Here is a 13,607-nt window from a genome sequence, read left to right as displayed (position 1 = left end):
TGCCCCAGCCTACACTAACACAGGGCGAGTATTCAATAAAAGTCCCCTTCTCCTTCCGTTTACCATGTTCTGAGAATCTATACCAAAAATTTAGTAATGATATACTGCCTTGATCATGCTTAAAGAATGTCATGTGGCTGCCATCTAATTATATATATCCAGGTAATAAGCCCTGTGAGCCTCTCCCTTATTAGTATTACATAATAATTAGTATTATCATAATAATAAAAATACCAGGCATGGTGTTAAGCGATCTGCATGCATTATCTCATTTAACCCCCATAACAACCCTATGAGGTAGGCACTGACATTGTCTGTATCATACTGAGGCTCAGAGCAATTAAGTTACTTGCCTAAGGCCACAGCTAGTAAGAAGCTGTGTCTTGTACAGCCCGGTCATACTATAGGCCTGGCATGGTAGTGGGTCCATGGCAGATGCCCTGTAAATCTTTGTGGTTACTCTCATGACATGGGGCAGGGAAGATGTGAGCAATCAGAAAGTAGCACAAGAAAGATAAAAAACCAAACGAAGGCACACACTTACCAAGCCCCGAATGTGCATCACCATGATGAAGAGTTTATTGTTTTTGTAGGAGATGGACAGCTTCACCTCCCCTCCCACCTTCCCAACAGGCCGGGCCCATGTGCCATCTGTAGGGACAAAGAAAACCAAGAAAGGTGAAGAGGCCAGCCACGCCCCTGTCTGGTGTCAGGCAGCTGTTTTTCATTTCTTTCCGAACCCCCTTAGCCCAATCTCTCCATGTCAGGTTCCGGACATTCAGGGGACCTACACAAGAGGGGTCTGGAATGTGATTTAGAATTGGGTTTGGGTGGTCTACACAATCTCACAGTAAAATCACCACCTGGATATCCACCCTGTGGGGAAGCCAGGTAAGGAGCCATAGACCCCACAGTCTGAGTGGGAAACCAGATTCCCTGGACAGTAAGAAAAGGAAGAGGAGACAAGTAAAGAACTGAAACTGGTAGGAGCAGGAAACTGGCCTTGGGGTAGTTGAGAGGGGTTGGCAGGACTGTCCCAGAGAGGGTACTGTACCTAAGGATTTAGGAGCTGGACTGGTGCCCGCAGCCTTCTCATCCCGAGGCAGAGGGTGGAAGAAGGTGTACACCAAGTCACACTGGAATGGAATCAGAAAACAGGGCCATTCTTCAATAAGACAATGGACTGATACAAAAAGGAAAGGGACAATTCTAGATTAAAAGAGACTTATGAAATACAACAACCAGGCCGGGTGCAGTGGCTCATGCCTGTAATCCTAGCACTCTGGGAGGTTGAGGCGGGCAGATTGCTCAAGGTCAGGAGTTCGAAACCAGCCTTAGCAAGAGCGAGACCCCGTCTCTAAATAGAAAGAAATTAATTGGCCAACTAATATATATAGAAAAAATTAGCTGGGCATGGTGGCACATGCCTGTAGTCCCAGCTACTTGGGAGGCTGAGGCAGAAGGATCGCTTGAGCCCAGGTGATTGAGGTTGCTGTGAGCTAGGCTGACGCCAAGGCACTCACTCTAGCCTGGGCAACAAAGTGAGACTCTGTCTCAAAAAAAAAAAAAAAAAAAAAGAAATTAATTGGCCAACTAATATATATAGAAAAAATTAGTGGGGCATGTGGTGCATGCCTGTAGTCCCAGCTACTAGGGAGACTGAGGTAGGAGGATCACTTGAGCCCAGGAGTGTGAGGTTGCTGTGAGCTAGGCTGACGCCACGGCACTCACTCTAGCCTAGGCAACAAAGCGAGACTGTCTCACAAAAAAAAAAAAAAAAAAAAAAAAAATAAGAAAGAAATATAACAACCAGATAAAATATGCTCTTGTTTGGATCATGGCTCCAACAAACCAACTATAAAAAGAATTTGGGGGATGATAGGATAATTTTGAATTTGGCCTGTGGACCGAACGATATAGTAACACTGCAGTTACAAAAGAATATGTCCTTATTTTTCGAGATGCATAGTATTTAGGGGTACGAATAGCATGATGACTGTAATTTACTTTGAAACACTTCATAAAAAATAGATGAAGCAAATATGGCAAAACATGAATCATTTAGGTGATGGATGTGTATATAGGCACTAATAATAATATTGTTTGTCTGCTTTTCTGTTTAAAAGTTTTCATACTAAAAGGTTTTATAAAAAGAAAAACCAAAACGAGGTCATATCAGTCTGTTCTTTCCCACAACTGCCTCCCCTATAAGTACACACACACACACACACACACACACACACACACTCACACACATACACTACTCAAACACTGAGAAATGCATGAGCCAGCCTTGGACAAAGAGCTTGAATTCCATTCTTGAGAACATTTCCTAACTAAATAGGGGGAAAGGAAACAAAATAAAACAAAAAACCTAAATGTGTGAAAATACCCACTTGAACATTAATAGCGAAAAAAATGAACAGACCCTAAATAGCTTTCCAAAAGCAAGTGGTTAGGGAGATTCTGGCACCGCACGGCAATGGACTACTTTGGTGCAGATATTGAAAGTTGTGGCGTATGCTTACTACAAACGTTAAAGGGGAAAAAGTCAGAGTACAGAATTGCATTTAAACTATGACCACTCTAAAACCATAAAAATCATGCTTGTATCTGAACAAATAGGAAGGGACCATGGAAAATGGAGGCAGGTGATTTGTGTTAGGATTACCTATGACTATAGTAAGGCCATTATATCACAGTATGTTTTTTAAAGAAATCTAGGTGGATACACACATCGAACCTGCTCAAAAAACTCCTTTTCCTCAAGCAGAAACCCCTTCCCCTGTCAGGTTCCGGTCACCCTAATCACTCTGGGGGCACATCTCACTGGTCAGTGTCTCTCTGTGTGACCCTGTGGGCACATTCGCATTTCTGTTTGGTTGTGTTTCAGTGCACGACCCTAGAGGCCGAACCACTTTGGCGCCACCTCCTCCTGTCCTCTGCACACCAGAGTGCTGGTCATTACGCCAGCAGACCTGGGGGAGCCAAGTCCTCCCCCCGACCCCCCTGCCTCCCCTCCCCCACCCCCCACCAGCGGCCAGCTGGGACAACCAGGAGCAGAGAAGAGCCCACCCACCTCGGCCACCTCGGGGGCTGCGTGGACCAAGTGCCAGATGTAGCCGTTCAACTCGTCCCTCCTCCGCTCGGCCACCGCCTCTCCCCGGGAGCGGCCGATCACAAAGCGACTGGGAAAGCTGGCGCGGCAGGTGGGCAGCGGCACACGGGAGGGAAGATGGGGACAGAAAATAGAGGCCACAGACTTTGTCATGTGTCCTTTGCATTCCCAGCCACCTGACCCCCTTCAGCCACCCTTCCCCAGGACCCTCACACCGCCCCCCCATTCCCCCCAGCTCCCCAGCCGGTGCCCAGGTCTGACCGCGCTTGGCACCTCTCCCCACCCAGTTCCACCGACCCCAGACGGGAGACCCCACCTGCTGGGCGGCAAGGAGCTTTAGAGCACCCAGTTGCTCTCACCTGATGTCAACATTCATGGAAAAATCATTCTTAAAAAAATTGTGCTAAAGACCAGCGCAGTGGCTCATGCCTGTAATCCTAGCACTCTGGGAGGCCAAGGCGGGAGGATCGCTCATGGTCAGGAGTTCAAAACCAGCCTGACCAGGAGAGAGTCCCGTCTCTACTAAAAATATAAAGAAATTAATTGGCTAACTAAAAATATATAGAAAAAATTAGCCAGGCATGGTGGCACATGCCTGTAGTCCCAGCTACTCAGGAGGCTGGGGCAGGAGGATCGCTTGAGCCCAGCATTTGGAAGCTGCTGTGAGCTAGGCTGACGCCACGCCACTCTAGCTCGGGCAACAAGCTCTGTCTCAAAAAAAAAAAAATGTGCAAAAATACCCAAAATATAAACATTACCACCTTAACCACTTTTAAGTGTGCAGTTCTGTGGCGTCAACTACATTCACACTATTACATGCCGGCACTGCCCATGTCCGGAACTCTTTGCACCTTGCAAAACTGAAACTCTGCACCCTTTACACAACGACGCCTCCCTTCCTGCACGCCCCGGCCTCCACTGCTCCACTTTCGGTCTCCATGAATCTGATAGAGTTACACAGGATAACTCAGATGAGTGAATTCGTGCAGTTTTTGTCTTTTGGTGACTAGCATAGTTCATTTAGCATAACGTCCTCAAGGTTTATCCATGCGGTATGTAGCATGTGTCAGAATTTCCTTCCATTTTAATGCTGGATAATACTCCATTGTACGCATATACCACATTTTGCTTATCCGTTTGAAAAACGGTGTAACTCGCCCTGAAACACCTACAGATGCAGTCGCTGCCCCTGCCTTTAGACCCAGTGTACCTGCCTTCCGGCAGGTGGGCCCAGACCTAGCGTCCCGGCGGGAGTCTGAGCACGTGGGTGTCCGGACAGGCTGGCCGGCAGGGGGAGCGCTTGTTCTCAAACGCAGTGCCAGGCCCAGTAAAGCAGGCAGACCTTCGGCCTAAGAGTCCTTTCCGCCCCTGCAGTCCTGTCCACCCCCCATCACTAACTCCTTCTCCCTCCCCCTGATCCCTCTGTGCAGAGGGGAAAGGCGGCAGCTACCTGGGCAAGAGTGAGGACGGGAAGAGCAGCCGCAGCTTATTGTGCAATTCCTGGAACTCCTCAAACGTCCGCTGGATGTAAGTGGCCTCGTGAGCGTTCTCACGTATCACCTTTACCAGGTAGATCTGCAAAGGCCCAAATCTTAGCCCTCCGCACCCCATGGAGGGGGCAGGTGAGGGAGCAGAAGTGCATGTGCGTTGGGGGCAGGGGCACTTTCCAGAAGGAAGAGGGCAAGAGTCTCTCCAGTCAGTGGGGACCATGATGATCGCTAGCACATATGCAGGAAGCTAAAAGCAAAGGTTCCCTGCATCTGTTCCACAGGACCCTTGACTCAGCGGGAATAAACACCCTATTCAGCTCCCTGACTCCAGGCAGGTCACTCGAGCAAGGGTGAGGGAAGTGGTCCGGGACTGCTCCCGCATGGGAGGCTCAGTCAACCCCAGTGCCCACCGTGAGAGTCTGAAAACACAGCCAGGACCCCAGTGGGCTGGGGTCAGTGGGGAGCAAGAGAGGAGGTCGGACTGGAGAAGACACTTACATAGCCCTTGTTGGGGTGGAAGATCTTCTCGTGGCGGAAGAGAAAAACATCGCTGATGCGGCCAGAGCTCTTGAGCGTGTGCGTTCGGGGGGCAAAGGAAAGGGTCAGCCGGTCATCTGAGCCCGTGAACTTCATCTGAGCCAGGTTATGGATGAAAAAATTGAGCTTTGTGGCTACACTGCCCAGGCTGGACTCAATCAACCTGTTTGGTACGGAAGGATGAGAAGGAAAGGACGTAACCATGAACCCAAATTCCCACTGCCTTGACAGGGGTATCCAAAGGAGTATTCCCTGATTCCTGAGACTAACAGTCAGCTCAGATCAAACCATTTTCCCTCATAGAGTACATATCCGCATAGAGTACACGGTTGGTACACAATTATCACGCAATGTACTCGTGTGAATCCTAGGGTCTCATCTCCTCCTGCTGCTGCCCACCTGAGCCAAAGATAGTCCAACCAAGGTAGGAAGGAAGTAGGGGCTCTGTAGAAATGCTGTCAAACTGAATTTGAAGGTACAGTACGATGAGACCTCACCAAGTACTTTCTACTCTAGAGATTTCAATTCAAAAGGAGAGGGCCAGTGTTAGACCCAACGGAGAAAATTTAGTTCTCTAAGTTCCAAAAAGAGTGCAAAAATATAATGGAGACATCATATCCATGGAAGAAAGTATGGGAATTAGTACATAGACGAGTCCTTGCTTTCATACCTAAAAACTGGGTCAAACAAGGGGAAACTGAATCATGGACTTCTATGTTTTGGCAAGGGGGAAGGGCCTGAGCAAGAGAGCTAAAAACTATTACAAAATTATACTCAGCCCGGACGGTTTTTGACTGAGACCTGCTGAGAACATAGGTGAGAAAGGTGGCAACATCCCTATACATAAAGGGTAGCACCAACATGCAGACGGGAAACTGAAGCTGAGAAAAGCAAAATGATGTACCTAAACCAGTGGTGACGTTAGGACACAGATCCATGTTGTCAACTCTAGGTTCCACCACCTGAACTAAGCCTTCCCTCTTTCCCCAGCCCCGCTCCTGCCCATCAGGCAGCCTGGGGACTGCCCGGGCTGAGCAGTGCCGTTTTGCACAGGGCGCTACCTGGTGAAGTAGGTGGTGGCGTTGGCTTCTGTGTCCTGAGGCCTCAGGGCATCGTACACGTACTTGAGGTCCTCCAGGTCTGAGAGCTCGGGGATCCCACAGGACAACATCTGGAAGGAGTGGAAGGAAGGGGAGAGGGTGCTCGTAACAACAGGGAAGTCTTGCTTCTTCTCCACCCTCAGGCAAGATTTTCTACAGCTAGGCTCCCTGACCCTTCTAGAGGGTGACAGACAGGTGGCGGGAGTGGCTGGATGGGCCACAGGAATTGGCCAGACGTGGGGAGTGGCTGCAAGGCCACAGGAATCGAGGGGCCGGTAGGGAGTCAGATACCTGCACAGACACCAGCGGCCCCAGGGATACTGGGGCCCTGCCTTTATCTAGGGCAGGCAGGTACTCCGCTGCGGCTCCCGGAAGCAAATCTCCAGAAACCCTTTGAAGCGAGTCTTAGAGGTGGTGTCAGACAGTAAGAAGGAGGGGTTCCGAGGGGGATGGGGCTCCTCACCAGGCCCAGAAGGTTGAGGAAGAGGTGAGTGTGCTTGCGAATGAGGTTGTAGGCTTGGCAGCAAAGGTCAACAAAATCATGGAAGCGGCTGGAAGGCTTGTCACCCCCGTTGATGACATACGCCATGTCCGAGGTGAAGACGAAGGGGGCACGGTCCCTGGGCCAAGGGGAACGTACAGGTAAAGGTCAGCTGCAGGAGGAAGTCCCCCTGGTGGGCTGCCCTGGGGGTGGCTTCCCGCATCCCTCAGCCTGTGTATGGACCTGGATAGATGGGGCTCTAACTGTTTGCTTTTCCTTTTCTCCTACCTTAATCTTAAAAGATCCCCAGAGACAGATACCCCACATCCTTCCCTGGTTCCTTATCTGTGAGCTAGCAATATGTTTTCCTGGCTATCCAACTGCGTTCCCTTTGCTGCAGTTTGGGCTCATGTCCCTTCAGTCGGTCCTCAGCAGGGAAGGAGAACGGCTGGTCTCCACCTTCTTTTGCAAGGACTTGCTCTCTTTATCGGTCTTCTCTCCTCCACAGCTGCTCGGCCCAGGGACCATGCCCCGAGGCCCAGCTCTTTCCGTCCTGGGCGTGGGCCCCAGCTCTGAACCATTTCTGCTCCCCTCCCTGCCCTCCACGCACATCCTGGCTTCGGGGGAATCATTACCGCTTGATGTTGCCAAACATCTGGGCGTGACCCAGGAAGCGGCCAAAATCGATGTGGAACATGTGACCGGTGGTCTTCAGCATGATGTTGTCATTATGCCGGTCACAGATGCCCAGGACATAGGTGGCCACGCAGCAGCCGGCACAGGAGTAGATGAAGTTCTCCACGGCCTGGGGGAGGGGTCAGGGCAGATGGGAGGAGGGGACACAAAGCTGGCTTTAGAGGGACTCCAGGGGCCACAGCCAGACAGGACTGAGCCAGTCCTGGCGTCTCTCTCTGTTGTGACCCCCGACAGCACCCCCACCTCCCTGTTCATCCTTCAGCACACAATAACGTACACACTTACACACACAGCAATGCCTCCCCTATCTTATGGAATAGAAGGGAAGGGAAGGTTTTTTATGTGTGTCTCCACCACTTCATCTGCATGTCATCTTCTCCTGTACCTTCTTTCTTCTAGGGAAATTGATTGGAAACACAGCGGGCTGGTCCGAGCACCCAGACCTGACCAGTCCAAACTCGGGAGACCTTAACAGACAGGAAGACTGACATTTACAACTTTCCCAACAGGCTGTGATGACCTTAACCCAACGACAGCCACTGGGGCAGCCAATTTAAGGATTCCTTCCTGACCCTGCTCAGAATTATATTCTCCTTCTTTTTTTTTCTTTTTGAGACACAGTCTTGCTCTGTTCCCTGGGCTAGAGTGCCATGGCGTCAACCTAGCTCGTAATCACAGCAACCTCAAACTCCTGAGCTCAAGTGATCCTCCTGCCTCAGCCTCCTGAGTAGCTGGGACTACAGGCACGTGCCACCACGCCCAGCTAATTTTCTCTATTTTTAGTTGCCTGGCTAATTTTTTTTTTCTATTTTTAGTAGAGACGGGGTCTCACTCTTGCTCAGGCTGGTCTCGAACTCCTGACCTCGAGCAATCCTCCCACCTCGGCCTCCCAGAGTGCTAGGATTATAGGCATGAGCCACCCCGCTCGGCCTCTATTCTCCTTCTTCCTGACCCAAAATAAAACTCCCATTCCCAGAGCTCTTGGTAACAGCTAAATGCTAGTCTAATTAAAGCCACTGCACCCTGAAGAAGAGCTGAGGCAGCTTAACACTTCTAGAGAGTGTTTTACACTTGAAAATCAGACATCTCTAGTTGGTAAGATGTGTTAGAGATATTTTTGAGTTTAAAGCAGGAAGGGGAGGAGTGAGGGGTTGGATCCATTTTATTCTGTCTGGTCAACATCTGCCCTTTTATCTTTCCAGGACGCAAAAATACGTGGGATCAGCAGATGGACACTGCTTGCCTTCTAAAATCCTCTTCATGAGGTCAGGAGAATTCCCAAGAACTCAAGAAAGACTTATGAGCAGAGGGCAATAGCATCACAGCCAACTGGGAATGCACAAAACAGGGAACGAGAGAAAGACTGCCAGATCTAGAACGCCAATCCTCCCTGCCTCTCTCCCCAAATTTCCACCATCCTTCAAGGACCTTCCTTGATCCCACATCTTTCCAGACCTTCCCGGTTCACTCAGTGCTTCCTTGGTCTTTTCAGTCCCACAGGGTTTAGGGATCTCCTCTCCCAACAGCTTCTTGGCTGTTCCACAAGACCTATTGCAGACTTAGCTACACACATGCCCCCCCACCCAGCCCCAGCTACTTGTCAAGTTACAACCCGATGACTAATCCACTGGAAACTGGGAATAGAAAGTTTGTAAGTAAGTAGAGAATGAAATAATAAAAAGGAAAAAAAAAATCACAGAATGCACCTTCTGGAAGAAAAAGACTATTTCTAAGAAAGATAGATGAATGAAACCACTCAATAAGGAGTATAACCCATCGACTCCCAGTCTTGATCGTCACCCTCATCAGATCCTCTCCCTGCCACAGACAGGTACTCTTTCTACTGCCAATGAATCCTCTTTTGGCTCAGAAAATAGCTGTCTTGGCCGGGCGCGGTGGCTCACGCCTGTAATCCTAGCACTCTGGGAGGCCGAGGCAGGCAGATGGCTCGAGGTCAGAAGTTCGAAACCAGCCTGAGCAAGAGAGAGACCCCGTCTCTAACTATAAATAGAAAGAACTTAATTGACCAACTAATAAATATAGAAAAAATTAGCCGGGCATGGTGGCGCATGCCTGTAGTCCCAGCTACTCGGAGGCTGAGGCAGGAGGATCGCTTGAGCCCAGGAGTTTGAGGTTGCTGTGAGCTAGGCTGACGCCACAGCACTCGCTCTAGCCTGGGCAACAAAGTGAGACTCTGTCTCAAAAAAGAAAATAGCTGTCTGCCTGTGGATAAATGACTCAACTCTTGTCACCTCCGTATGTTGTACAAGGTGTTAGCTGTTTACTGACAAGAAATCTCACAGTCTAAAGGGGTGCTCTCTAGGGCGACTTCTGGGCCCCCCCCCCATCTTGGGGCCCCAGAACCTCGTTCACAAAAAAAATAAAAAATAAATAAAAAAATAAAGGGGTGCTCTCCTACAAGGGGTTTCACTTGTAGGATGTGGGGTGCTCTCTTATGAGTAGGTGGCCAAGAGAGAAATATCTCTAGTTCTTTTCTTCTGGAAGTCACCATAGAAAACAACGAGCATTATTCTGGCAGAGAGTCTAGAAGAGCCAAGAATCTACCTTTGAAAGACTGAGACTAACATCATCATGCAGAGTTAGCATCCCTGTGTGTATATTCTTGTTGTACATACTTCCATCACATTTATGATGACTCTTTTTTTTTTTTTTTTTTTTGAGACAGAGTCTCACTTTGTTGCCCAGGCTAGAGTGAGTGCCGTGGCGTCAGCCTAGCTCACAGCAACCTCAATCTCCGGGGCTCAGCGATCCTACTGCCTCAGCCTCCCGAGTAGCTGGGACTACAGGCATGCACCACCATGCCCGGCTAATTTTTTGTATATATATATTTTAGTTGGTCAATTAATTTCTTTCTATTTTTGGTAGAGACGGGGTCTCGCTCAGGCTGGTTTCGAACTCCTGACCTTGAGCAATCCGCCCGCCTCGGCCTCCCAAAGTGCTAGGATTACAGGCGTGAGCCACCACGCCCGGCCTTATGATGACTCTTTATTACACTGGCAGGGAGTAATCATAACTCCAGCACTGGTAGGTGTTTAATGCCTGAAAGTACATATTAGTATAAAGAGTATACAGAGCGGGAGTGGGGAGGAAAGAATCAGTATTGCCCCTCTCCAAGGGAAGAAAGCCTTGAAATTTACAGCATAGAGTGGGTAGGTTTTGTGGGATAAGGAAGGGAAGGAATGGCTTTCTAGGCAAAGGAAATACTATTGTCTAAGGTACTGAGGAAATGCAAGTAGTAGCCCCCTAAGCTGGAACATGAGTAAACATAAGATGGGGGCTGGGCACAGTGGCTCACACCTATAATCTCAGCACTCTGGGAGGCTGAGGCAAGATGGTTGCTTGAGCCCAGGAATCGGAGACCAGCCTGGGCAACAAAGTGAGAACCTGTCTCTACAAAAAATTTAAAAACTAGTTAGGCATGGTGGCATGCACCTATAGTCCCAGTTATAAGGAAGGCTGAGGCAGGAGGATCCTTTAAGCCCAGGAGTTTGAGGTTGCTGTGAGCTACGATGATTCCACTGCACTCTACCCTGGGCAACAAAGCAAGAATCTGTCTAAAAAAAAAAAAAACAACCCAGAAGATGGGATGCAGTGGATGAGACTACAGGGGTGGGCAGGGCTGCTTACAAAAGGCTTCGTGCGCGATGCTCTGGATGCTGCACTTACCCGTCAGGACACAGGGAGCCTTTGAAGAACGTAGAGCAAAAAAGTGACACGACCAGGTCTATACTTAAAAAAAAAGCCCACCTCTGAAATCAAGCAGAGGCTGGCTCTAGATGGGGGAGAGGCATTCCAGTGGTTCAGGGGACAGACAGCAAACAACTGACCAAAAGCGACAGTAAGAAAATGGAGAGAAGAGGACAGATTTGAGAGAGAGCTGGGGAGAAGAATCAGCAGGACGTGGCGCAGCAGAAACGAGGAAGAAGGAAGCATTGGGAAGACTATGGCTCTGGCCTGGGTGCCTGCACAAGCAGGCTTCAAGAGGCAAAGGAGACAGCTCGGTTTTACCTACACTGAGTTTGAGGTGTGGGGGAAACACAAGTGAAGTACAACAAGCAGGTGGCCAGCGAGTCTAAAGCTAGAGGACTAGAAAGAGATTAACTGGCCAACTAAAAACATATAGAAAAAATTAGCCTGGCATGGTGGCATGTGCCTGTAGTCCCAGCTACTCGGGAGGCTGAGGCAGGAGGATCACTTGAGCCCAGGAGTTTGAGGCTGCTGTGAGCTAGGCTGACGCCACGGCACTCACTCTAGCCCGGGCGATAGAGTGAGACTCTGTCTCAAAAAATAAAAAAATAAAGCTAGAGGGCGGGAAGAGGGCTAGAGGAGTGGCCTGGGGGGTCATCAGTGTACGGGTGGTAGTTGGAGTAACAAGAGAGGCTGAGCCGGCACGAGACAAGTGCAGAGAGAACACAGCAGGCCAGGAATTAAACCTTGGAAAACACAAACACTTAAGGCCACTGAAGATTATCTACTTAATTACATATTCACTAAACAATGTTTCGATTATAATTTGGCTGCCCATACAAGTTTCCCCTCGAGGATAAAACGCACTGATCCATATAACATTTGGATCTCCTTAAGTTACATTTATATAAATGAGCATTCTGGTGTGTAGCCACTCTCTTATACAGGGGTCCTCAAACTTTGTAAGCAGGGGGGCCAGTTCACTGTCCCTCAGCACGTTGGAAGGCTGTTGGAGAGTGCGGTGCACATTCCACACATGCGCACTGTGGGCCCGGGACCAGTCGGGTGCTAAGCAGGACAGGCAGCAGCGGCAAAAACACCCCACGGGCCGGATAAATGTCCTCGGTGGGCGACTTGTTCCCTCCCACCCAACCTAATTGACCCAGAGACTCGAGTGGAGAAGCTGTGGACCAGGCACAGACCACAGCAGGCCTCCCTACCACCCACTACCAACTCAACCTTCTTTAATCTAATCCAATCAGGAACCAGTCCGTCCTCTTTTCTACCATCTCTGCCCATATCTAACTTCGATCCTGGCTTCAAGTCACAGCCTGGCCACAAGCCAGCTCCGAGACTAAGAACAAGCAAGTGAATCTTGATTCACACCTATAAAAAAGAAGGGGCTGGATTAAAATGATCTCTCAAGTCTCTTCCAACCAACTCTTGTTCTAGAAAGTACCACTGAACCCCTCTGAGAACACAAGAGAAATTGGGCAAGATCCACAAGTAGGAGAGACACAGGCAGGTTCCCAAAAGCTGGTCCCCTCCCTTCCTCCCACGCTCAATCTGCCAGGGGAACTCCAAGAAGGTTTCCCAGTCCAGTACCAGGGGCCCTTCTCGGTCAGCAGACGACAGTCATTTGACTCACACCTAGATATTTGGAAGCACCAGTCGACCCAGAAAGAGCACGTCCCTCCCCCCAGCAAGGCTGAGCTGTCTTCTGTGTGCACGTGCAGGTCCTGCGGTCACAGAGTCGGCATGGCCCGCCCCAACCTACCTTCTCGTACTCGTCCTCCCCAGGGTTATGCTTCTGCAGCCAGTCGGCCAGCGGCCGGTCCTTGAAGGAGCCGGTCACCCCGTGCTCCACCTGGATCTTGCGCAGAGTCTCAGCGTTGGGGATCATCTCAACCATCCCTGTGGGAGGAGGAGTCGGGGTCACACTCCAGAGCAGAAGGAAGGGGACCGTAGGGAGAGGACTACAGGGCTGTGCTGGAAGCTTCCCCGCACATTAAGCTCCACGTACGCGGCCTGCCCGTGCCCCCTTCACCACCCTCACCCGCGCCCCCGACTGACCTCTTCCCCGGCCGGTGGAGAAGCAGCGGAAAATGACCATGCGCATGTCCAGCCCCTCCTGGACCCAGATCTTGCTCATGATGCGAATCATCTGCAGCGTCAGCATGTCCTGGCGAAGGTCATCCCCGCACTGGACGGGGGAGGAGAGTGACCAGATCCGATCTCCACCGCTTCCCTCAGCTCCCAGACCCCCTCTTCCCCCTGCTGGGCAACCTCGGCCCAAATTCCAGTGACAGGGAGGGACCGCCCGGTTCTGCCCCACACCTCAGACCTGCGCACTCAGCTCACACCAGGTCAGACGTGGGTCGTGGGTCGGGAACCTTCCCAGTGTGCCCAGGTGGTGCCCTGGCTCCTCCCTCCATCCCACATCCCCTCTGCAGTGAATCCACGTTCCTCTCTTGCAC

General features: G+C 50.3%; 1 protein-coding gene across 2 annotated transcripts in view; it reads right to left on the bottom strand.

Annotated features, from left to right (window-relative positions):
* The window catches only part of PIK3C2B (phosphatidylinositol-4-phosphate 3-kinase catalytic subunit type 2 beta), a 70,273-nt gene that overhangs the window by 4,201 nt on the left and 52,465 nt on the right, over positions 1 to 13,607 (bottom strand). For both annotated transcript variants that reach the window (XM_075996927.1, XM_075996926.1), the window contains exons 22-31: positions 13,204 to 13,333; positions 12,908 to 13,044; positions 7,362 to 7,531; positions 6,709 to 6,865; positions 6,207 to 6,316; positions 5,107 to 5,308; positions 4,569 to 4,693; positions 3,080 to 3,197; positions 1,055 to 1,136; positions 545 to 651 (exon numbers count right to left, since the gene is read on the bottom strand). In XM_075996927.1, the coding sequence (XP_075853042.1) occupies positions 545 to 651; positions 1,055 to 1,136; positions 3,080 to 3,197; positions 4,569 to 4,693; positions 5,107 to 5,308; positions 6,207 to 6,316; positions 6,709 to 6,865; positions 7,362 to 7,531; positions 12,908 to 13,044; positions 13,204 to 13,333 (1,338 nt within the window). The remainder of the gene's footprint in view (positions 1 to 544; positions 652 to 1,054; positions 1,137 to 3,079; positions 3,198 to 4,568; positions 4,694 to 5,106; positions 5,309 to 6,206; positions 6,317 to 6,708; positions 6,866 to 7,361; positions 7,532 to 12,907; positions 13,045 to 13,203; positions 13,334 to 13,607) is intronic.

Source organism: Microcebus murinus, chromosome 23 (assembly GCF_040939455.1).
Source record: "Microcebus murinus isolate Inina chromosome 23, M.murinus_Inina_mat1.0, whole genome shotgun sequence".
In the NCBI taxonomy this organism is placed as follows: Eukaryota; Metazoa; Chordata; class Mammalia; order Primates; family Cheirogaleidae; genus Microcebus; species Microcebus murinus.
Note: the sequence above shows the minus strand (reverse complement) of the source record. Positions and strands in the feature narration are given on the sequence as shown.